General features: G+C 36.6%; 1 protein-coding gene across 6 annotated transcripts in view; it reads left to right on the top strand.

The window, feature by feature from the left end:
• Nucleotides 1–24585, top strand: part of PPP4R4 (protein phosphatase 4 regulatory subunit 4) — a 120229-nt gene that overhangs the window by 38809 nt on the left and 56835 nt on the right. For 4 of the 6 annotated variants that reach the window (XM_067726754.1, XM_067726744.1, XM_067726734.1 and 1 more), the window contains one exon: nucleotides 3174–3276. In XM_067726754.1, the coding sequence (XP_067582855.1) occupies nucleotides 3174–3276 (103 nt within the window). Of the gene's footprint in view, nucleotides 1–3173; nucleotides 3277–20928; nucleotides 24160–24585 lie in introns of those variants that run through there. The other 2 variants (XM_067726781.1, XM_067726777.1) reach the window with 1 other exon arrangement.

The following is a 24585-nucleotide window of genomic DNA, read 5'->3' as shown; positions in this document are numbered from 1 at the left end:
TTGAGAAGAATGTGTATTCTACTGTTGTTGGATGGAGTATTCTATAAATGTTAATTAGATATTATTGGTTGATGGTGTTGTTGAGTTCTCTATCCTTGATTTTCTGTCTACTTCCATCCGTTGTTGAGAGAGGGGTGTGGAAGTCTCCACCTACCTGTGTATTTGTCTAGACAACTTCTCCTTTTAGTACTGTCAGGTTTTTTTTGTTTTTGTTTTTTGCAGTTGTATTTGGTGTATACACATTCAGAATTGCTATGTCTTCTCGGTGGACTTCCTCTTTTATCATTATATAATGTCCTTGTCTGTCTCTGGTGATTTTCTTTACAATGAGGTCCACTTTATCTGACATTAATATGGTCACAGCTGCTTTCTTTTGATTTGTATTTCTGTGATATATCATTTTCTGTCCTTTACTTTCAACCTGCTGATACTGTTGTATTTGAAATTAGTTTCTTATGGCTGCATTCAGTTGAGTAATATTCTTTAATCCACTCTGCCAGTCCCTGTCTTTTAATTGATGTAGTTAGATTTTTAACTTTAATGTAACTATTGATATTTAGGGTCTTAAATCTGCCATTTAATTTTTTGTTTTCTGCTTTTTTCCCCATGAAATATTTTGTCTTCACATCTATGAGGTATTAGTGATCATATTTTTTAACTAATTGCAAAGTTAGTGAATAAAAAATTCGGTGAATGAAATTCACTGAATTCATATTAAATATTCCTGACATCAGTTCATGCAGTGAGCTATCCATTCATCCATCCTTTTAAGAGACATTTACTAAACCTCTACTTTGGGCCAGTCATTGTCATATGAAACATTACTTTTTCAGATATTTCTCTTCTCTTTTAGTTCTTTAGTAGTGTATTTGTTTCCTGTGGTGCTGCAGTAAATTACCACAAACTGGATGGCTTAAAACAACAGAAATGTATTCTGTCACAGTTCTGGAAGTCAAAAGTCTGAAATCAGTATCAACTGAGTCGAAATCAAGGCATCAGCAGGGCTCTAGGGGAGAATCTGTTTGTCTCTTTCAGCTTCTGGTGGTTGTCAGCATTCTCTGGCTGTGGCAGCATCACTCCAGTCTCTGCTTTGTGGTCAAATTGCCTCCTGTTCTGTCTTTTCCCCTGGATGTCTCTTTTAAGGGCACTTGTTATTGGGTTTATAGCCTACTGGGGTAATCCATGATGATCTCTTTATCTCAAGATCCTTTTTTAAAAAAATTTTATTATTTTTTTATACAGCAGGTTCTTATTAGTCATCCATTTTATACATATTAGCGTACACATGTCAATCCCAATCTCCCAATTCATCACACCCCCACCCCACCCCCCTTCCGCTTTCCCCCCTTGGTGTCCATACGTTTGTTCTCTACATCTGTGTCTCTATTTCTGCCTTGCAAACTGGTTCATCTGTACCATTTTTCTAGGTTCCACATATATGCATTAATATACGATATTTGTTTTTCTCTTTCTGACTTCCTTCACTCTGTATGACAGTCTCTAGGTCCATCTACACCTCTACAAATGACCCAATTTTGTTACTTTTTATGGCTGAGTAATATTCCATTGTATATATGTGCCACATCTTCTTTATCCATTCATCTGTCGATGCGCATTTAGGTTGCTTCCATGTCCTGGCTATTGTAAATAGTGCTGCAGCGAACATTGGGGTGCATGTGTCTTTTTGAATTGTGGTTTTCTCTGGGTATGTGCCCAGTATCAATTTACATTCCCACCAACAGTGCAAGAGGGTTCCCTTTTCTCCACACCCTCTCCAGCATTTACTGTTTGTAGATTTTCTGATGATGTCCATTCTAACAGTGTGAGGTGATACCTCATTCTAGTTTTGACTTACATTTCTCTTTAAGATCCTTTTTCAAATTAAGATAATATTCACAGTTTCCAGGATTAGGGTGTAGCCATGTTTTTTGGGGGGGCCACCATTCAATCCACTACAAGTAGTACCTTATATGCAGTTTTAATTTCCCTCTTTTGATCTTCTCCTCACCTTGGCATGGGTCTCCTGTTTCCCTCCCTTCTCTTTTCCCTCTTGATTTTGTCTTTTAAAGTATTCACTTAGAGAGTGATGAGAATAGTGGAATGATTGTGCTGACCTGTATTTCACAGCCTACCATACTGCAGCAGGGAAAAAGCCTTTTTTCACAGCAGGGCAGCTTCATTTAATCAGAATATGCTGCTTATTAACAGAACTTATAAAACTCTGAAGCAGGTAAATATAATACTTTAAAAATTCTTTAAAAAACCATGTTAAGGTCTTATATACCTATAATAAATAATTCCATTTGAAGAGTTAAGTAAAAATAATTTTAGTTAAGGTAAATAAATATTACGGCATCAGTAATTAACATTTAAATTGGTATCAGTTAAGGGTAGGTGGAATTCCCCTCTGAGGCAGTGCCGCATTTACTAGCATCTTTTATATATATTTCAAGTACTTGCACCACTTACGTTGGTTAGCTTATGTTTTAAAACAAATAATTTGTTTGCATGGAAGTGGTTTTTTGGAAGAATCAGAACACTTTTTCTGAGGTATTTAGGCCACTAGAGTATCACAGATTATTTTAGTAAAACCTTAGTGACCTAATGAATATTCTGTCAAAAAGGTACCATATAAATATACCCTACTGACTTTTAAGAATATAGACTATATCGTTAAGTTTCTGGCGACTCAATCTAGTGCAATAGGTAGTTCCATTGTCCTAGAAGAAAGTTGTATGATTCTGCTGTAGTTGATTTTGTTGCTGTCCCTGCTGTTGTTATGATTATTAATATTTTACCATAATGAAACTTATCATTTATATTTTTATAAAGTATGGCAAACTGGCAGGTCACAGGAAAAAATAAGGTAGAATTTTAAAGTAACTAGTAATGGTCTCAAAATTTTTAGACTTCGGCAAGATGTGTGTGTAGATAGAGAATCTTGTTTTAGCATAAGCATAATTAATATCTTCATGCCTTTGTTATAAGATTGACTTAAAAAGCCAGAAATTTCAGTTCTGGCTTTATTTGTATATCTAGGTGATGTGTTTAAAGTTTAAAACTGTCAGAAGTCTGAGTGTTCGTTATTAAAAAGCAGTTGTTTTGAAGTTAATTCCTGCTTTTTATAATGTAAATTATAATTACAAATTTTAAATTTGTGTTTTCTTTGTAAGTGCTGGTCAAGATATCCAAGGAACAAGCGTGATTGCAAATCTTCCATTTCTGATGCGACAGAACCCTGCTGAGACACTTCGGAGAATCTTGCCAAAAGTCAGAGTAAGTTGCTGTGAAATAAGATTTGAATTCACCGTTTTTTTCCCAGTAGTACATTGTCATTGTCAGGAGAAATTTTCAGAGCTTTTGATGGCTGATCTTTTGTACCTAATCCTTGAGTGGAGGAAGTATTATGATAAACATTTTGAATTATGTTGAAAATATTTAAGGAAATTAGCTGATGGAAATGGAGAAATCTAGATCTTAAACTGTAAAGATTTCGTTAATCATTTTCTCAGTAGAGACATTATAATGTTTTCAGTAGCTCAAAAAAATATTAATCTTATAAAATCATAGCTATCTTATTTGGTATTCTGTTGACTTAAATATATATTAATAGTATTTCTAGAACATTTATAATATAGTTTAACTGATAGTCCTAATAATCACCGTGGTGCCTGCTAAAGATTGAATTGTGGCCATTGCAGTTTTAGTTTTATATTTAATTGCTTCCTAAATTCCTTCAGAATTAGTTTTTCTGCCATAAACAAAATATTTGATCTACTAGAACTTTCTTTTCCCTGATTATTTAATATTTACTCATTATTAATATATAATATTAAATATTTAATACATGCTATTTATTATTTATTTGTACCATATGCAAAGTGCTGTTCTTTATTAGAACTTGAATGAACAGAACAGATGACGTCTTTGTGTCTTCAGGGAGCTTACAATACTACTGGGGTCAGGGAGGTTACCTACTAACGGGGATTCTGTTTGCTAATAGTGAGTTTTGTAGACTTTGCTTTGGCTTTCTGTTTGGTTTAACTTTTTTATAATTTTTAAATTAATTTATATGTGTTTAAAATACTGTAATTATTAGTGTGTCCTTGGGTTTTATTTTTAGGCATATATGGCATGTTTCCAGTGACGTAGATCAGGGATATACCACGTTATTTTTATAAGATGTCCACATTTCTATGCAGGCGATACGGATTTTTTTTTTTTTTTTTTTACTGATTACAGTGGTGAATTGAGATGTTTATTTTAGTATCACGTGTGATTCAAAAGTGAATGAAGCTTTTTCATGTCTGTTTTTCCCAAATCATTCCATAATTTCAATGGAATTAAGTCTACACAGTCTAGGTTTAATTTCACATTCAACTGAAGCGATATTAACTGACCTAAGCTTGTTAGCATGTCACCTGGGAGTACCAGTTAAACAGTAGTAGAAGGGAACAGGTGGTTAGGTCGTCTTAACTAAGGAGTTATTGTACATAAGCAAATGAAATTTAAAGCTAAAAATATTGAGCACGGTGTACACTCTGTGTTGAGCAGGCTAAATCCAGACCCCAGGCCGCATACTGCAAGTTAAAAGTTTCATAAAGCAAGAGTAAAAGATGAAGGGTAGACAGTAGTGAGCTTTAGGTGGTCTCTACCTTATTTTGAAAAAAATCCTTTGCTAATGAGTTCACAATAAAGTTAACTAAATAATAACTCCTGAGAAATCTTGATCTCATGGGAATGTGTAAAGGATATTATATACTCACATATAGAGCATATTTATACAAAGAACCAAATGTCTCTGCAGAAACTATATAACTGAGTTAGAGAGGGCAAGATTTTATTAAGCTTTTAAAGTTATTAAGTTTAATTCATAATGCAGAAGATTAACTGAAGAAAGGGTTGTAAAGAAAATGTATACTAATGAATATATACTAAGAAAATGTTAGTAGCAGCTATTTATGTAGGATTCTCATTTATTTTGCCCTGTACTAAAAAAGGTAGAAAACAGCCCCAGATTAGATTCTATATCAGGAAGACATAAAGACTATGGAAAACAATTAAAGAACAAGCATAGGAGAGTATTTAATTGTGTGATTCTGATTTATGTAAAAATGCTGAAGAATTAAGCAAATGGGAAACACTTCTTTATGGGGGCAATAATAATGACTTTTATAGAGGGTTTAATACAAAATGTAGGCAGCTAAACATTTAAGCAATCCCACATCAAATTCTAAAACCTATGAGCAAATCATTTAAAATCATAGTATTCAGATACTATTAAGACTTGTTGGTACTCACAGAACCTTCTTTTATTCTGCCTTGCTTCTGTGAGTGGTTACTTCCAACTGATAAAGGTATGACAAAAATTGCACATAGCCACTTTATTCACTCTTGCCATGGCCATAATTTCTTAGCTAATTTTATAAAAAAAGCAATCTTGTGTCTCAAAATGAGCATTTAGTGATAACGGCCTTCTCATTCATTCATTCATAAAAATTTACTGAGTACCTCCCGTGTGCCAGGTTCTAAGCACTGAGAAAACAGAGGTGAACAAAACAGAGAACTCACCCCCAAGGACGTTTCCAGAGGGGAAAACAGACACTAAACAAGTGAGTGAGTGTAAAGAACAGGATCAAGTAAGGGGGCCATTGGGAGAGTTGGGAAAGTGGGAGGACACTGACTATGCTTTGGGAGGTTAAGGACAAGGACACATCTTTGAGGAACTGAAAACTGAAGGGATAGGAGGAAACAGCCATTTGAGTAGTCAGGAATGAGTGGTCCAGGCAGAGAGAGCAGGAAGAGTTTGGTGGAACTGCGAGAGGTAAGCGTGGTTGGAGTCCAGTGGGTGGGGGTGGGTTGTGAATCGAAGAGAGGACAGTGACGGAGCATATGCAAGTGTTGCTCTTTCCTAGGACAGTGGAGAGCCACTGAAGACTTTAAGCAGGGCGGTGACTTATCTCACGGACATGCTACAATGATCATTTGCTAATTGTGTGGAGGGTGGATTGGAGCAGGAGTTGGGAAGCTGCAGCATGAGGGCGGCTAATTAGGACAATAGAGTGGTGGATACATCCAAGATGCATTTATTGGGAGAGAATGGACTACATAATGGATCAGATGTGGAAAGCGAGGGATGACTTCCAGATTATTTCTGGCTTGAGCTTCCGTATGGTTCTGCTGGTTTTGAGTGTCTGGGTTGATAATTTATTAAATCGATGGGGAAAAATAGTTTGAATACGCTCCAGTGCTAACCTTCAGTGAATGGCTTATTTTTAGAGACTTTAAAGACATGAATAATAATTATTTTATGTAAGAAGTTAATCATTGCCCAAATTCTTTTCATATTTATAACAGTAGTATAAGCCGCATTTAGAACTCCTGCTGTACCTTCTCTTTACCTTAAGGAACATCAGATAAAGTGATGGAGATATTTCTGCGCTTATGTATTATTATAAAAATTCACCAAACAAAATGTTTTTGATTCTGTTTTTGTGGTTTTTTTAATTTGTATTTTATCTTTACAATAATGAATTGACTGAAAAATGGTTTAAAAAACAGGTTGCTATTTTCACTGTTTTAGAGATGAAGGAATTTAAGGTTAAAAATAAAGTGGCAGAAAGAGAGGCAGGATTAGAACTGAGCTAACCCACAGTATTTCTTCAGTTTACTTTCTAAGTTATATCTAAGTGGATGACGAAGGATAGTGCAGTTAGATCACTCATCTCAAGGTTAATTTAAATAAGAGTCCAGAAAGGAAATATTTTGACCTCCAATTTAAATTCTCTATCTAATTCTAGATATGAGACACTTCTGAATATACAGTTGACTCTTGAACAGCACGGGTTTGAACTGGTTGGGCCCATCTATGCTTGGACTTTTTCAATACACATGTACCATTGTACTGCACGATCAGAAGTTGGTTAAATCTGTGGTTACGGAACCTGGGATATGGAGGGAGGGCCGACTGTAAAGTTATATGTGGATTTCCCACTGCGTGGAGGGTTGACTCCCCTAAACTGCATTGTTCAAGGAACAACTGTAGTAGTTGTATCTATTTTATATGATTTAATCCTAGGGTATCTTTTGAAAAAGAAAACAGGTTTTTTCTGTGGTCTTTATTGATTAAGTTTGAATTCTTTCCACAATATATTAAGTTGAATTAATATTGGATGTTAGATTTGACTTGAACTTCTGGTTGTCTAGAAATGAAAGAATTTGTTTTGTCAGGATAAATTTCTAAAGTACTGTCGTCCTTTATAAAATGTGAAATAATAATGATATAATTAACCATGTAATATCAGTGACTCCTTTATAAATGAAGTGCAAAAAAAAAGTCTCTACCTGTTGAGTTATTGAATGCTGTTATTGTTTTTTCACTTATTTTGGGAACCAAAATAAGGCGTAAAATTGTCTATTAAAAAATGTGCAACGTCAGGAAGAGATAAAAATAACTGCAGGTCATTTATTGAGGTCTTACAATGTGTCAGGCACTGTACTCTGTCAAACATTTTACACATTTTTATCTCTTTGAATGCTCATGGCAGTTCTGTAAGGGTCACTTGATTGAGGAAGAAGCAACTTAGGTGAGTAACTTGCCCAAAGTCACGGTGCTAGCAAGCGGTATAATTAGGTTTGAATAGGGAGTCTGATTCCTGGGCCTCTTAACTGCTATACAACCTCTTCATTAGCTCATCGTGACTGCAACAAATATGTAATATATAATTTTAGTTCCTCAGCCTGAGTCATCTCTCTTGTGGCTATTGCAAGAGGCCTCCTTACTGGACCTGTTGCTTCCCCTTTGCTCCCTGGAGCCCATTCAGCCAGAGAGATCGTTCATTTATTTATTTATTTAGCATCAATTTACGCATTACTGAGATGAATAAAATTGTATATATTTAACGCGTACAGTGTGATGATTTAATATGTGTATACATCGTGAAATGCTTACCCCAATCAAATTAATTAATACCTCCATCATCTCACATAGTTAATTCTTTTCTTCAGTGAGATCTCTTAAAGATCTTTCAGAGAGATCAGTCTTATCTTTTCTTCTTGAATGAAAACTACTAAAGTGGTGTGGTAGGCAGAACAGTGGCCTCCCAAAGATATCAGGTCCTAATCCCTGGAACCTGTAAATGTTACCTTATTTAGAAAAAGAGGTTTTGTGGATGTGGTTAAGGATCTTGAGACAGGGAGATTATCCCGGATTATCTGGGTGGGCCCTAAATGCCATCAGATGTATCCCTATAAGAGGAAAGCTGAGGGAGATTTGACCCAGACATGGAGGAGAAGGCAGTGTGAAGGCAGAGACAGAGATTGCCGTGATGAGGCCACCAGCCAAGGAATGCCAGCAACTACCAGAAGCTGGAAGAGGCAAGTAACTGATTCTACCTAGTGCCTCTGGAGGGAGTGTGTCCTTGCCAACACTTTGATTTTGGCTGAGTGATACTGATTTAGGACTAATGGCCTCCAGAACTGTGAGAGAATACATTTCTGTTGTTCTAAGCCACTCAGTTTGTGCTAATTTATTATACCAACCACAGGAAAGTAATACAAGTAACTTCCCATTTCAGATAGAGGAAAACTCCTTACCATGCCCTAAAATGACCCTGACTAGCTTTCTGACCTCATCACCTACCCTTCTTTTCTCTTTCTTCCATAAGGGCAGAAGGCTTGTCAGTCTGATTTATCACTGTATCCCCAGAATCTAGAACAGTGCTTGGCAAAAACAGGCACTCAAAAATAATTTTAAAATGAGCATTGATTGAGCTTGATATTCTGAGACAATAAGTGTCTACCTGAAAGACCAGTGACACTTGATCCACTAATGGCATTTTTGGATGAGAAGTAAAAACAGGATATCAGTGGAGTGATATAATGCTGACTTACGTTTCTAGAGAGACCGTTTTTGGGGGAGGAGTGGGAGAAAGATATATAATAGGGAAAGGATAAAAGAGACATAATTCATCAATATGAAACAATCATTTGAGATCAGTAGATGTGGTCTACGAATCTTTTGATTCTGAAAATATTCATTAGTTCTACTTTTATTATATTATGTTTTCCCCAATGTGATTATTTGAGCATTTTATATCTACTGAATAGAGGCAGATTTTTAAAAGTTTATTTTAAAATCTTTATAGATAGCCTTTACTATGTAAATAAATATATTTGTTACTAAAAGCTTTACTTACTTTTGAAGGTCTATTTCAAGTAGCACGGATATGTGAATAACCGATAATAATAATGTGAGGAACCCTTCCTGTGGGCCAGGCCCTGTGCTCAGCGCTTTAGACACATCCTTTTAAACCTCTTATAACAACTCCACACCATGTGTTTATTCTCATTTGACAGTTGAGAAAATCTAGGCTTAAAAAATTCAGTGTTTTGACTATGATATTTTGTTGAAGCATACGATTATATAATTTATTCTTACAGTGCACCAAGGAAAAAAGAAATAGTCTTAACTAAAAGAATTAAAGAGCACAAACAGATGATACAAATTGCTTTTTCCTTTGGTTTGCAGTTCAAAAATAAAAGTACCTGTCTTCCTCACTCTAGGTGATGTTTTCTGAGATAAGTTAAAAGTTAAGTTCTGAAAAAAGCACAAGGATTTTGTAAAGGCAACACAGTTATACATAATAAGCAGAACATGATGTTCCAGAACATGATGTTCCAACTCCCTACAGGTCATAAAGGGCCCGCAGTAGAGTAGGACTCTACTGACAGGCTTAGCATTGAAGGACACTCTGATGTGAAGTAAGGTGAAGAAGAAAGTGAAGTTATTCCTATAATGTCAGATTGATGGAGAAAAATCATCAGGGTCAGAATTGACCTTATGAGGAGTTTTTGCAGGATAGGAAGCATAAAATTGTGTAACTTACTCTTCCAGTTCACTAAGAAAAAAAGAAGTAGTATTAACCAAAGGAATTAGAGAGCATGGACAGATGGTATAAAATGACTCTTTCTTCTATGGTTTACAGCTGAAAAATAAAAATACATTGATCACAATGCATTTTGAAAATAATGTCTGTGTTATATCTTTTTATGTATATCCATTTGTGTTTAAGGACAAAATAGAGTAACATCATTAATTATTAGACAATAGTAGTAAATTCAGTGGAAACACTGGCTGCAAATATAGTTTTTTCTGGGCATTTATAAAAAGTTACATAAGCTAATATTCTTAATAGAGCTAAAAATATTCCCTTTCAGTAAGCTAAATTCTAGTGGAGACCAGTGTTCTCACATGTGCTTCTTAGTCATTCAATCATGTTATTTTTATCCTGCCTAAGATAAAAATGAGCTGGAACTTCTGAATTTCTTAATTAGAAAATCTTTTATTTCTGTGATAACGGGACCACCGTTATCACAGAAATACTTGAATATTGTTTTCTGACTTTAGGCATTTGGATGATACAAAGGATAATTTATGGATATTTTAATTTACAATCCTTGCAAGACTGTAAAACAAAGAAGATATTCACATACTCCACTGTAATAAAGGTCTGAAGTGTTTGATTTAAAACTGTATGGATTAACTAGGCTTTTGGCAGTGTGGTGAAGCGGATAGCCTAGAATATGTTCCCAAATCAGAACATCTAGAAGCTCTAGATAAAGTACCAACAAGCATTCTTTTAAATGTGTGGTTAAGCTTATAAGAGAGTAAGGAATATTCAAGGCTCAGAAGCAAAGCAATCAGTTCCACTTCTACTTAGGATATAGATGTGTGCAAGAAAACATCACTCCCATTCTAACAACAATGGCATGTTCACAAAATTCACATCATCATAACTTTTCTTGAGCCCGTCAGAAGTGGTCACAAAGCAATCAAGTGAACTGTATTCAGAAGAGCTCTCTGAGGAAAGATGGGGCACAGAGACACTGACTTTTGACAAGAGTGTAAGAGGAAGACGTGGCCACCCCAAAGAATTGTTAGAAAAAATCAGCTAAAATTTTGACAAGTTTTTAAAGTTTGATCTGTGGGCTCGCATGTCAGTTTGGAATAACTCAGAGCTGCAGACACAAGGGAACTTTGCACTCACTTGTGAGCTCTTTTCCCCAGGCCTGCTTGCCTTGGCCGGGGTAGGAGACTGGAGAGGACCTCCTCTGGTGATGCAGGTATGGTGATGATTGCTGCTGGGGAACAGGGGACACAGCACTGCCCACTTCCTCACAGTGACATGCACGGACATACAGGGAATTTCAGCAGCGGGTTGGGCACTATAAAAGAATCAAATGAAAATCCTAGAAATAAAAAAAGGATGATATCAGAGATGAAGCGTTTCTCCAACAGGGCCAACTGGGGAAAGGATCAGTGAACTTGAAGGTAGAAGTTATCTAAACGAACAAAAAGATAAAAAAGAATGAAAAAATACAAGAGAGCATTCAGTGGCTTTGAGACAGTATAAAGTGGTATAATACACGTGCAATCAAAGTCTCAGAATGTGAGAAGAGAGAACTATTTGCAGAAATAGTGGCCAAGACTTTTTTGAGATTAATCAATGACAACAAGCCAAAGACCCCAGAAGCTCAGAGGACGCCAAGCAAGGTAAATACGCACACACCGTCCGCCTAGGCACGTCGTGATCAAACTGCTGAAAATGAAAAATAAGAGACAGCCTTGGGAACAGCCAGAGGCAAAAGAAACGTTAAATATAGAGGAAGAAATGTGAGAATTAAGCAGCCTTATGGTCGGAAAATATGCAGGCCAGGGAGCAGTGGAATGTGTATTAAAAGTACTGCAAGCAAAAGCAACAACAGCAAAAAAGGTCAACAAGAAATCTGTACCCAGTGAAAATATCTTTCAAGGATGGAGGCAAAAAACTATTTTGGTTTTAGATAAATAAATCGAAAGAATTCATTGTACTAGACTTACACTACAAGAAATGGTGAGGGAGGTTCTTTAAGGCAGACGTAATATAATACCAGATGGAAATTGGATTTACGTGAAGAAATGCAGAGCTCCAGAAGTGGTAAAAATTAAGGTAAATGTAAATGAAATAATAACAGTTCTACACAGATTCTTCCAGAAAATAGAGGATAAAGTAAGAACTTCACAAGCGATTCTAGGAGGCTAGCATTATCCTGATACCCAAATAAGACATAGACATTACAAAAAAACTATAGATGCCTATCCCTTATGAACTTAGATGCAAACATCTTTTGAAAAACAACAGATCAAATTCAGCAATATAAAAGGGCTAATACATCATGACCAATCAGGGTTTATCACAGTAACTTAGGGTTGGTTTAAAATTCAAAATCTAATCAGTATAAGTCATCATATCAACAAACTAAAACAAAACGAAAAACAAAATCTGATCATCTCAGTAGATTTAGGAAAAGCATTTGACAAAACCCAACATCATTCCTGGAGAAAAACCCCCAAACTTTATCATACTAGGAATAGATAGGAACCTCCTCTGTGAAAAACTTGCAGGTAACATCGTACTTAAAGGTGAAAAACTGAATGTTTTCCCCTAGTATCAGGAACAAGCCAAGAGTGTACACTCCTTACTGCATTTGTTCAACACTGTGCTAGGTATTGTAACCAGTGCAGAAAGGCAACAGAAAGAAGTGAAAGGTATCCACATTTCAGAGAAAGAAATAAGGCTGCCTTTTTCTGTCAGATGACATTGTCATCTATGTAGCAATCTACAAAAGAAAAATACTTAGAACTGCTGAGTATGGAAAGGTTGCAGGATACAAGATAAATGTACGAATAAATTGTATTTCTACACGCTAGCAATAAGCAATTGGAAATTGAAGTTTTTCTTAAACAATTAAAGTATGTAATACTTAGGGATAAATCTGATAAATGTGTTAAGACCTGTATACTGAAAACTATAGAACATTGCTGAGAGAAATAATAAAAGAACGAAGTGAACGGAGATACACCACGTTCATGGATCAGAAGATTCAATATTATTATGTCAGTTCTTCTCAGATAAATCTATATATTTAATGCAAAATAATAATTCCAGCAGGTTAGGGTTTTTTCTGTTGTAGAAAGTAAGTGAATTCTAAAATTCATATGAAAATGCAAAGGACTTAGAATAGCCAAAACAATTTTGAAAAAGAGAAAGGTGGAAGACTTTTATTACCTGATTTTGAGACCTAATATACAGCATAACAGTTAAGACTATGAATACTGGTATAAAGACAAATCAGTGGGCGATACGGAGAGATTTTTTAAAAGCCCATAGATAAGTTCCCAGTTGATTTTAACACAGGTACAAAGGCAATTCATTGCAGAGACGATAGTCCTTTCAACAAATAGTGCTGGGTCAGTTGAGAAAAAAGTTCATACTTTGTACCATATACAGAAGTTAACCCCAAATAGATCATAAACCTGAGTGTTAAAAACTAAAATCGTAAAAACTTCTAGAAGAAAACATAAGACTAAATCTTTGTGACCTTGGGTTACACAAAGATTTCTTTATATATATGACACTAAAAGTATGATCCATAGAAGAAAAATTTGATAAATTTGATTTCATGAAAGTGTAAAGCTTTTGCTCTTCAGAAGGCAGTTAAGAGAATGAAAAATAAGTCATGGAATGGGAGAAAATATAAATCACATACGTGATGAAGCATATGTGTTCAGAATACACAAAGAACTCTCAAGAATCAGTAATAAACAACCCAATTTAAAAAAAGACAAGACATTTAAACTGATACTTCACCAAAGATTTGTGGATAGCCAATAAACGAAAGATGTTCAGTATCATTAGTCATTAGATAAATGCAAATAAATTTATACACCTGTTAGAGTATATGTACTAAAGAAAACCCTGATAATACTAAGTATAGGCAAGAATGTGGAGCAACTCAAACTCTTATACACTGTTGGTGGAAATGTATCAATAAAATTGTACAACCACTTAGGGAAACAGTTTGGCAGTTTCTCAGAAGTTTAAACATACACCTATTGAATCACTCAACCAGTTCACTTCTAAGGATTAAGAGAAATTAAAGCAAGTGTTTATATAAATACTTGTATATAATTGTAATAGTAATTACAACTGTAATTATTGCAGTAATATCATTGCAACTCTATTTGTAATAGCCGAAACGAAAAATAATCCACATGGCCATCAACAGGTGAATGGATAAACAAATTGTGGTATATCCATATAATATACCACAAACTAATGTTTATGTATTCTGAATCCAAGTCCTTTGTTGGTTATGTATTGAAATATCTTCTTCCACTCTGTGGTTTATCCTAATGTTTTAGATTAATTTTGTAAACAACATGTTTGGGTTCTATTTTTTATCCAATCTGACTCTGTTTTAATTAGAACATTTCATCCATTTACTTTTAATTGCATATATTATCTTACTATTTATTTGTTTTTTCTGTTTGGTGTTCTTTTTTTGTCAATTATTTCCTTTTCTTGAATTAATGAAGTGGTTTTATTACTTTACTTTACGCCCCCTCCCGTTAGCTTGGAACTCTCCTTTACTTTTCCTTTGTTAGTGACCTCAGGGATTATAACGAAGACACATTACTGAAGTTTAATGTTCATTGGTATTTTTACCTTCTTTCTGATAATATGAGCTCTTATTTATGTGTTATTGTTGTCAGATATTTCAATTATTTATGTATTTCAAGACTCACAGTTATTACTGTTTTATATAATCAATATTTATTTAGATTTACCCACATATTTGTCATTTTTTGTTGCCTGTAGTGTTTCCATTTGGAATCATTTTTCTTCTGCCTGAAGAAAAATACCCCTTAGTATTTCCTTTAGTACAAATCTGCTAGTGACAAATTCTGTTTTTCTTTTTTGGCCTGAAAATGTATTTCACATTCAGTTTTTTAAATTAATTTTTTATTGTAATGCAGTTGATTTACAGTGTTGTGTTAGTTTCTGCTATACAGAAACTATATACATATACATATATCCACTCTTTTTTAGATTCTATTTGCATATAGGTCATTACAGAATATTGAATAGAGTTCCATGTGCTATACTGTAGATTCTTATTACTTACCTATTTTATATATAGTAGTGTGTATATTTCAATCCCAATTTATCCCTTTCCCCGTTGGTAACCATAAATTTGTTTTCTACATCTGTGACTCAATTTCTGTTTTGTAAATGGGTTCATTTGTACCATTTTTCTAGATTCCACATATAAGCAATATCATATGATATTTGCCTTTCTCTGTCTGACTTACTTCACTCAGTGTGACAATCTCTAGGTCCATGCATGTCACTGCAAATGGCATTATTTTGTTCTTTTTATGGCTGAGTAATATTCCATTGTATATGTGTACCACATCTTCTTTATCCATTCCTCTGTTGATGGGCATTTAGGTTGCTTCCATGACCTGGCTATTGTAAATAGTGCTGCAATGAACATTGAGGTGCATGTATCCTTTCAAATTATGGTTTTCTTCAGATATATGCCCAGGAGTGGGATTGCTGGATCATGTGGTAGCTCTATTTTTAGTTTTTTAAGGAATTTCCATACTGTTCTCCATAGTGGCTGTACTGATTTACCTTCCCACCAATGGTGTAGGAGGGTTCTCTTTTCTCCACACCCTCTCCAGCATTTATTGTTTGTAGATTTTTTGATGATGGCCATTCTGACCGGTGTGAGGTGATACCTCATTGTAGTTTTGATTTGCATTTCTCTAATAATTAGTGATGTTGAGCATGTCTTCTTGTGCCTCTTGGCCATCTGTATGTCTTCTTTGAAGAAATGTCTCTTTAGATCTTCCACTCATTTGTTGATTGGGCTGTTTGTAAGTAGATGTTTTATGAACAGGATTTTGGCCTATCTATATGGAGATTTCTTTCTAGCACATGTATGGCTTCTTGAATCTTTGGCTTAATTTGTCAGATTTGGAAAATTCTCGGACATTATCTTTTAAAATAATGCTCTGCTTAATCTTTTCTCTCCTTTGAGGACTCCAATTTCACATATATTTGACCTTTTAATAGTATCTTCTATGTCCTTTATCTTCTTTTCCATCCTTTTCTCTTTGTGATTCATTCTCAGTGTTATCTTGGCCCATGTTTCAGTTCACTAATTCATCTGTGTCTAAGTTGCTTTTGATTATTGTATTTTTCTGGTCTGGAATTTCTGTTTAGCTCTTGAAAAAATCCGCCATATCCTTTTTAAAAAGTATCTGATTTTTCTGTCAAAATTCTCAATTGTATCTTTTATTCTTTTGAACCAGGGATGTATCAGAGAGCACCAATACCTGGGGCTCCTTTTGGAACTTTTCTATTTCCTGTTGCATCTTCTGGTTCTCATTCATATTATCTCTTTGTGTGCCTGGATATTATTGATTGTGTGCTTGATCTTGTCTTTGACAAATTATTCATAGAAGTGTTTGAGACCTAGGGTAATATCTTCCTCTAGAAAGGAATATGTTTTCTTCTGACAGCCATTTAACTGCACTAGCAATAAAGTCTCGCTTAATCCAGTTTCATGAGTCAGATGACTTGAAACTGGGTTATTCTCTCTGCAAAGGCTGGGCTACTTTATTTATTTTTAAATTTTTTTAAATTTTCTTTTTTTATACAGCAGGTTCTTATTAGTTATCCATTTTATACATATTAGCATATATATGTCAATCCCCATCTCCCAATTCATCACATCACCACCCCCTCTCCATGCCACGTTCCCCCCTTGGTGTCCATACGTTTGTTCTCTACATCTGTGTCTCTGTTTCTGCCCTGCAAACTGGTTCATCTGTACCATTTTTCTAGGTTCCACATATATGCGTTAATATACGGTATTTGTTTTTCTCTTTCTGACTTACTTCACTCTGTATGACAGTCTCTAGATCCATCCACGTCTCTACAAATGACCCAGTCTTGTTCCTTTTTATGGCTGAGTAATATTCCGTTGTATGTATGTACCACATCTTTATCCATTCGTCGATGGGCATTTAGGTTGCTTCCATGACCTGACTATTGTATATAGTGCTGCAATGATCATTGGGATGCATGTGTCTTTTTGAATTATGGTTTTCTCTGGGTATATGCCTGGTAGTGGGATTGCAGGGTCATATGGTAATTCTATTTTTAGTTTTCTAAGGAACCTTCATACTGTTGTCCATAGTGGCTGTATCAGTTTACATTCCCACCAGTGGTGCAAGAGAGTTCTCTTTTCTCCACACCCTCTCCAGCATTTGTTGTTTGTAGATTTTATGATGATAACCATTCTAACTGGTGTGAGGTGATACCTCATTGTAGTTTTGATTTGCATTTGTCTAATAATTAGTGATGTTGAGCAGCTTTTCATGTGCTTCTTGGCCATCTGTATGTCTTCTTTGGAGAAATGTCTGTTTAGGTCTTCTGCCCATTTTTGGATTGGGTTGTTTGTTTTTTTGATATTGAGCTGCATGAGCTGTTTTTATATTTTGGAGATTAATCCTTTGTCCGTTGATTCATTTGCAAATGTTTTCTCCCATTCTGAGGGTTGTCTTTTCGTCTTGTTTATAGTTTCCTTTGCTTTGCAAAAGCTTTTAAGTCTCATTGGGTCCCATTTGTTTATTTTTGTTTTTATTTCCATGACTCTAGGAGGTAGATCAAAAAAGTTCTTGCTGTGATTTATGTCAAAGAGTGTTCTTCCTGTGTTTCCTCTAAGGGTTTTTAGTGTCTAGTCTTACATTTAGGTCTCTAATCCATTTTGAGTTTATTTTTGTGTATGGTGTTACGGAGTGTTCTAATTTCATTCTTTTACATGTAGCTGTCCAGTTTTTCCAACACCACTTATTGAAGAGACTGTCATTCTCTGTTGTATATCCTTGCCTCCTTTGTCATAGATTAGTTGACCATAGGTGCGTGAGTTTATCTCTGGGCTTTCTATCCTGTTCCATTGATCTATATTTCTGTTTTTGTGCCAGTACCATATTGTCTTGATTACTGTGGCTTTGTAGTATAGTCTGAAGTGTGATTCCCCTAGCTCTTTTGTTTCCCTCAATACTGCTTTGGCTATTTGGGGTCTTTTGTGTCTCCATACAAATTTTAAGATTTTTTGTTCTAGTTCTGTAAAAAATGCCATTGGTAATTTGATAAGGATTGCATTGAATCTGTAGATGCTTTGGGTAGTATAGTCATTTTCACAATATTTATTTTTCCAGTCCAAGAACATGGTATATCTCTCCATCTGTTTGTATCATCTTTAATTTCCTTCATCAGTGTCTTATAGTTTTCTGAGAACAGGTCTTTGGTCTCCCTAGGTAGGTTTACTCCTAGGTATTTTAATCTTTTTGTTGCAGTGGTAAATGGGAGTGTTTCCCTAATTTCTGTTTCAGATTTTTCATCATTAGTATAAAGGAATGCAAGAGATTTCTGTGCATTAATTTTGTATCCTGCTACTTTACCAGATTCATTGATTAGCTCTAGTAGTTTTCTGGTGGCATCTTTAGGATTCTCTATGTAAAGTATCATGTCATCTGCAAACAGTGACAGTTTTACTTCTTCTTTTCCAATTTGTATTTCTTTTATTTCTTTTTTTTCTTTCTCTTCTCTGATTGCCAGGGCTAGGCCTTCCAAAACTGTGTTAAATAGTGGCGAGAATGGACATCCTTGTCTTGTTCCTGATCTTAGAGGAAATGCTTTCAGTTTTTCACCATTGAGAATGATGTTTGCTGTGGGTTTGTCATATATGGCCTTTATTATGTTGAGGTAGGTTCCCTCTATGTGCACTTTCTGGAGAGTTTTTATCATAAATGGGTATTGAATTTTGTCAAAAGCCTTTTCTGCATCTATTGAGATGATCATATGGTTTTATTCTTCAGTTTGTTAATGTGGTGTATCCCATTGATTGATTTGTGTATATTGAAGAATCCTTGCATCCCTGGGATAAATCCCACTTGATCATGGTGTATGGTCCTTTTAATGTATTGTTGGATTCTGTTTGCTAGTATTTTGTTGAGGATTTTTGCATCTATATTCATCAGTGATACTGGTCTGTAATTTTCTTTTTCAGTAGTGTCTTTGTCTGGTTTTGTTATCAGGGTGATGGTGGCCTCTTAGAATGAGTTTAGGAGTGTTCCTTCCTCTGCAGTATTTTGGAAGACTTTGAGAAGGATGGGTGTTAGCTTTTCTCTAAATGTTTGATAGAATTCACCTGTGAAGCCATCTGGTCCTAGACTTTTGTTTGTTGGAAGATTTTAATAACAGTTTCAATTTCATTACTTGTGATTGGTCTGTTCATATTTTCTATTCTTCCTGGTTCAGTCTTGGAAGCTTATACCTTTCTAAGAATTTGTCCATTTCTTCCAGGTTGTCCATTTTATTGGCATAGAGTTGCTTGTAGTAGTCTCTTAGCATGCTTTGTATTTCTGTGGTGTCCGTTGTAACTTTTCCTTTTTCATTTTTAATTTTATTGATTTGAGTTCTCTCCCTTTTTTTTCTTGATGAGTGTGACTAATGGTTTATCAATTTTGTTTATCTTCTCAAAGAACCAGCCTTTAGTTTTATTGATCTTTGCTATTGTTTTCTTTGTTTCTATTTCATTTATTTCTGCTCTGATCTTTATGATTTCTTTCCTTCTAGTAACTTTGGGTTTTGTTTGTTCTTCTTTGTCTAGTTTCTTTAGGTGTAAGGTTAGATTGTTTATTTGAGATGTTTGTTGTTTCTTGAGGTAGGCTTGTATTGCTTGCTATAAGCTTCCCTCTTTCAACTGCTTTTGCCGTATCCCATAGGTTTTAGATTGTCGTGTTTTCGTTGTAATTTGTCTCTAGGTATTTTTTGATTTCCTCTTTGATTTTCAGTCATCTCTTGGTTATTTAGTTGCATATTGTTTAGCCTTCATGTATTGGTGTTTTTTACATTTATTTTCCCTGTAATTGATTTCTAATCTCATAGCCTTGTGGTCGCAAAAGATGCTTGATATGATTTCAATTTTCTTAAATTTACCGAAGTTTGATTTGTGACCCAAGATGGGATCTGTCCTGGAGAATGTTCCATGTGCACTTGAGAAGGAAGTGTAATCTGCTGTTTTTGAATGGAATGTCCTATAAATAGCAATTAAATCTATCTGGTCTATTGTGTCATTTAAAGCTTGTGTTTCCTTATTAATTTTCTGTCTGGATGATCTGTCCATTGGTGTAAATGAGGTGTTAAAGTCCCTCACTATTACTGTGTTACTGTCGATTTCCTCTTTTATAGCTGTTAGTAGTTGCCTTATGTATTGAGGTGCTCCTGTGTTGGGTGCATATATGTTTATAATTGTTATATCTTCTTCTTGGATTGATCCCTTGATCATTATGTAGTGTCCTTCCTTGTCTCTTGTAACATTCTTTATTTTAAAGTCTATTTTATCTGATATGAGTGTTGCTACTCCAGCTGTCTTGTGATTTCCATTTGCAAGGAATATCTTTTCCATCCCCTCGCTTTCAGTCTGTATGTGTTCCTAGGTCTGAAGTGGATCTATTGTAGACAGCATATATGTGGGTCTGTTTTTGTATCCATTCAGCGAGCCTGTGTCTTTTGGTTGGAGCATTTAATCCATTCACGTTTAGGGTAATTATTGATATGTATGTTACTTACCATTTTCTTAATTGTTATGGGTTTGCTTTTGTAGGTCCTTTTCTTCCCTTGTGTTTCCCACTTAGAGAAGTTCCTTTAGCATTTGTTATAGAGCTGCTTTGGTGGTGCTGAATTCCCTTAGCTTTTGCCTGCCTGTAAAGCTTTTGATTTCTCCATTGAATCTGAATGAGATCCTTGCCAGGTAGAGTAACCTTGGTTGTAGGTCTTTCCTTTCATCACTTTAAATATATGGTGCCACTCCCTTCTGGCTTGTAGAGTTCCTGCTGAGAAATCAGCTGTTAATGTTATGGGAGTTCCCTTTTATGTTATTTGTCATTTTTCCCTTGTTGCATTCAATAACTCTTCTTTGTCTTTAATTTTTGTCAGTTTGATTACTAGGTGTCTCGGCATGTTTCTCCTTGGGTTTATCGTGCCTGGGGCTCTCTGCGATTCCTGGACTTGGGTGGCTATTTCTTTTCCCATGTTAGGGAAGTTTTCGACCAAAATCTCTTCAGATATTTTCTCAGGTCCTTTCTCTCTCTCTTCTCCTTCTGGGACCCCTATAATGCGAATGTTGTTGTGTTTAATGTTGTCCCAGAGGTCTCTTAAGGTTGTCTTCATTTCTTTTCATTCTTTTTTCATTATTCTGTTCTGCGGCAGTGAATTCCACCATTCTGTCTTCTAAGTCACTTATCCATTCTTCTGCCTCAGTTATTCTGCTACTGATTCCTTCTAGTGTATTTTTCATTTCAGTTATTGTATTGTTCATCTCTGTTTGTTTGTTCTTTAATTCTTTGAGGTGTTTGTTCTTTAATTCTTCTAGGTCTTTGTTAAACATTTCTTGCATCTTCTCGATCTTTGCCTCCATTCTTTTTCCAAGGTCCTGGATCATCTTCACTATCATTATTCTGAATTCTTTTTCTGGAAGTTGCCTAACTCCACTTCATTTAGTTGTTTTTCTGGGCTTTTGTCTTGTTCCTTCATCTGGTACATAGCCCTCTGCCTTTTCATCTTGTCTGTCTTTCTGTGAATGTGGCTTTTGTGTCACAGGCTGCAGGATTGTAGTTCTTGCTTCTGCTGTCTGCCCCCTGGTGGATGAGGCTATCTATGAGGCAAGTTTCCTGATGGGAGGGACTGGTGGTGGGTAAAGCTGGGTGTTGCTCTGGTGGGCAGGGCTCAGTAAGCCTTTAATCTTCTTGTCTGCTGTTGGGTGGGGCTGGGCTCCCTCCCTGTTGGTTGTTTGGCCTGAGGCGACCCAACCCTGGAGCCTACCTGGGCTCATTGGTGGGGCTAATGGTGGACTCTGGGAGGGCTCATGCCAAGCAGTACTTCCCAGAACTTCTGCTGCCAGTGTCCTTGTTCTCACAGTGAGCCAGAGCCACCCCCCGCCTCTGCAGGAGAGCCTCCAACAGTAGCAGGTAGGTCTGGTTCAGTCTCCTGTGGGGTCACTGCTCCTTCGCCTGGGTCCTGATGTGCACACTACTTTGTGTGTGCCCTCCAAGAGTGGAGTCTGTGTTTCCCCCAGTTCCATCGAAGTCCTGCAGTCAAATCCCACTAGCCTTCAAAGTCTGATTCTCTAGGAATTCCTCCTCCCGTTGCTGGACCCCCAGGTTGGGAAGCCTGACGTGGGGCTCAGCACCTTCATCCCAGTGGGTGGACTTCTGTGGTATAAGTGTTCTCCAGTCTGTGAGTCACCTACCCAGCAGTTATGGGATTTGGTTTTATTGTGATTGCGCCCCTCCTGCCGTCTCACTGTGGCTTCTCCTTTGTCTGTGGATGTGGGGTATCTTTTCTTGTGAGTTCCAGTGTCTTCCTGTCGATGATTGTTCAGCAGTTAGCTGTCATTCCGGTGCTCTCGCAAGAGGGAGTGAGCGCATGTCCTTCTGCTCCGCCATCTTGAACCGATCTCTGGGCTACTTTAGGGTTACCCTTGTCCTATCCCGAGGGGCTTACCAGTGCCTCAGTAAGGCTGTCAAAAAGGCTGCTTAAGTTTTCATCCTCTCAGGAGCGTTTTCTAGAATCAGCAAATGCTTCCAGGGGAAAACCAGGCCCCAAATTACATGCTTACCTTTCTGGGTTTCCATTGTCTCTTAGATCTTGGATGCGAAAATTTTCCACTACCTTGTTAGTTTCCATATGCCTTTGTGTACAGATGATTTTTATATTTTGTCTGGCTTTTTAAATTATCCTCATCATAAGAGCTGATTAGAATTACCTACTCTGCTGTTACTGAAAGAGGAAGTTCCCTTTCCTTTTTTTTTTCCTTCTTAATTTAATCTCAGAACAATATTAATCCCAAATAATTTCTTTTTATATACCTGCATATACCCTGTCATCACCTCTACCCCTACACAGATCGATTGATCATTTTCTAATGATGTGTCAGGAATAGTCCAGAACCTAAAATTAAATATTATGCCAAAACACTCATGATGGATCTTTTTTAAACTTGGAATTCTTCAACACCCTTTTTTTTTTTTATTGGGATGAAATTGTTTTGCAGTAGCAGATCTCCACTTTTGGTCTATATTTGCTCTGTAGGCAATCTTATCCACACACCCTTGGCTTTAAATATCATCTATATAAATTTTATCTATTCTATATTAATTCTTATTTATAACAGATCTTTTCAGAGTATCAGAACTGTATATACAATTCCCTGTTTGTACTCTCTCCTCGGATGCGTCAACGTCACTTCAAAGTTAGCGAGTCCAGAACTGAGCTCCTGCTATTTCCTCTCGACATCTGGGCTCCCTCCAGAGTCCCCTGTCCTAATGGGTAACCTTCTTATCCACCTGGCTTTCCAGCAGGGATGTGGGGAGTGAGTCATCCTTGATACCACCTGTCTTTTACTACTTGTTTATACAATCCTGTTTATTTTATGTTTTAAATATTGAATCCACCCACCTCTCTCCAGCAATACTACCTGCACCCTAGTCCAAGCTATTATGAGGGTTCAAGTGATCCTCACCCACTACCTCCCTCCCTTTCCATCCTCCCTGCTTTCTAATCCTTTTCAACTTTATAATCAGCATGCTATTTCAAAGCATTTAAAACTACAATTTGAATATTCTGTTGCTTAATGCATCTAAGGCCCTATGTGATTTGCGCTCTGTCTGCTTCACTAGCCTCTGCCCCACCCCCTTCGCTCTGTGCTCCAGGCACACTGACCTTCTCTCAGCTCCTGGAATCTACCGACCTCCTCCTCACTCCTCAGTGCCGGGAATGCTTGCCTTCCTGCTCCGCTTGCTTTCCTGCCTTCCTTTATCCTAGCTTTTGTCTAGTTATCTCTTTCTCTTCACAAGGTCAGTTGTCACTTCTCAGTGGTCCCCTTTCCTCAGAGGAGTTCACCCAGCGGATGCTCTATGGCACCTTGTACTTCTTATCCTTAGATTTTAACACACTTTTTTTCTTTTTTTTTTTTTTGCCGTACGCGGGCCTCTCACTGTTGTGGCCTCTCCCGTTGCGGAGCACAGGCTCCGGACGCGCAGGCTCAGCGGCCATGGCTCACGGGCCCAGCCGCTCCGCGGCATGTGGGATCTTCCCGGACCGGGGCACGAACCCGCGTCCCCTGCATCAGCAGGCGGACTCTCAACCACTGCGCCACCAGGGAAGCCCACCACACTTTTAATTACAGGATGAACAGGTACATTGTTAGCAATGCTCATTGCTAAGTCTCCAGCTCCTAGCACAGTGCCTTGAATGCAACTAAATGGTTATTTGTTCAAAATTTGAATGTGTATAATCAATAGCAGTCCCTCAAAGGTAGGGAACCATGTCTTTGACTTTTCTCCAGTTTCCCCGAATACTTAGTATGATGTTGGTACTTAATAAATAGTTGAGAATGAAATTAAAATTATATTTTCAGAATTAGATTTTCATTGGGCTACATTAGAGGGAGATTAGGATGGAAGGGAAAAGTACTGTGACTGACTAGAGAGGAAAGGAAGCGTTACTGGCTTACAGAGACTTGCCATTCTTTCCAGTGCTGCCTCTCCCGCCCCCGAAAACAGTTTCTAATTTTTTTCAAAAAATGTTTAATTACATATGACTACAGTGGATCATTTGAAAT

Source organism: Pseudorca crassidens, chromosome 1 (genome assembly GCF_039906515.1).
Source record: "Pseudorca crassidens isolate mPseCra1 chromosome 1, mPseCra1.hap1, whole genome shotgun sequence".
NCBI lineage: Eukaryota > Metazoa > Chordata > Mammalia > Artiodactyla > Delphinidae > Pseudorca > Pseudorca crassidens.
This window is presented reverse-complemented; position numbering and strand designations above follow the sequence as displayed.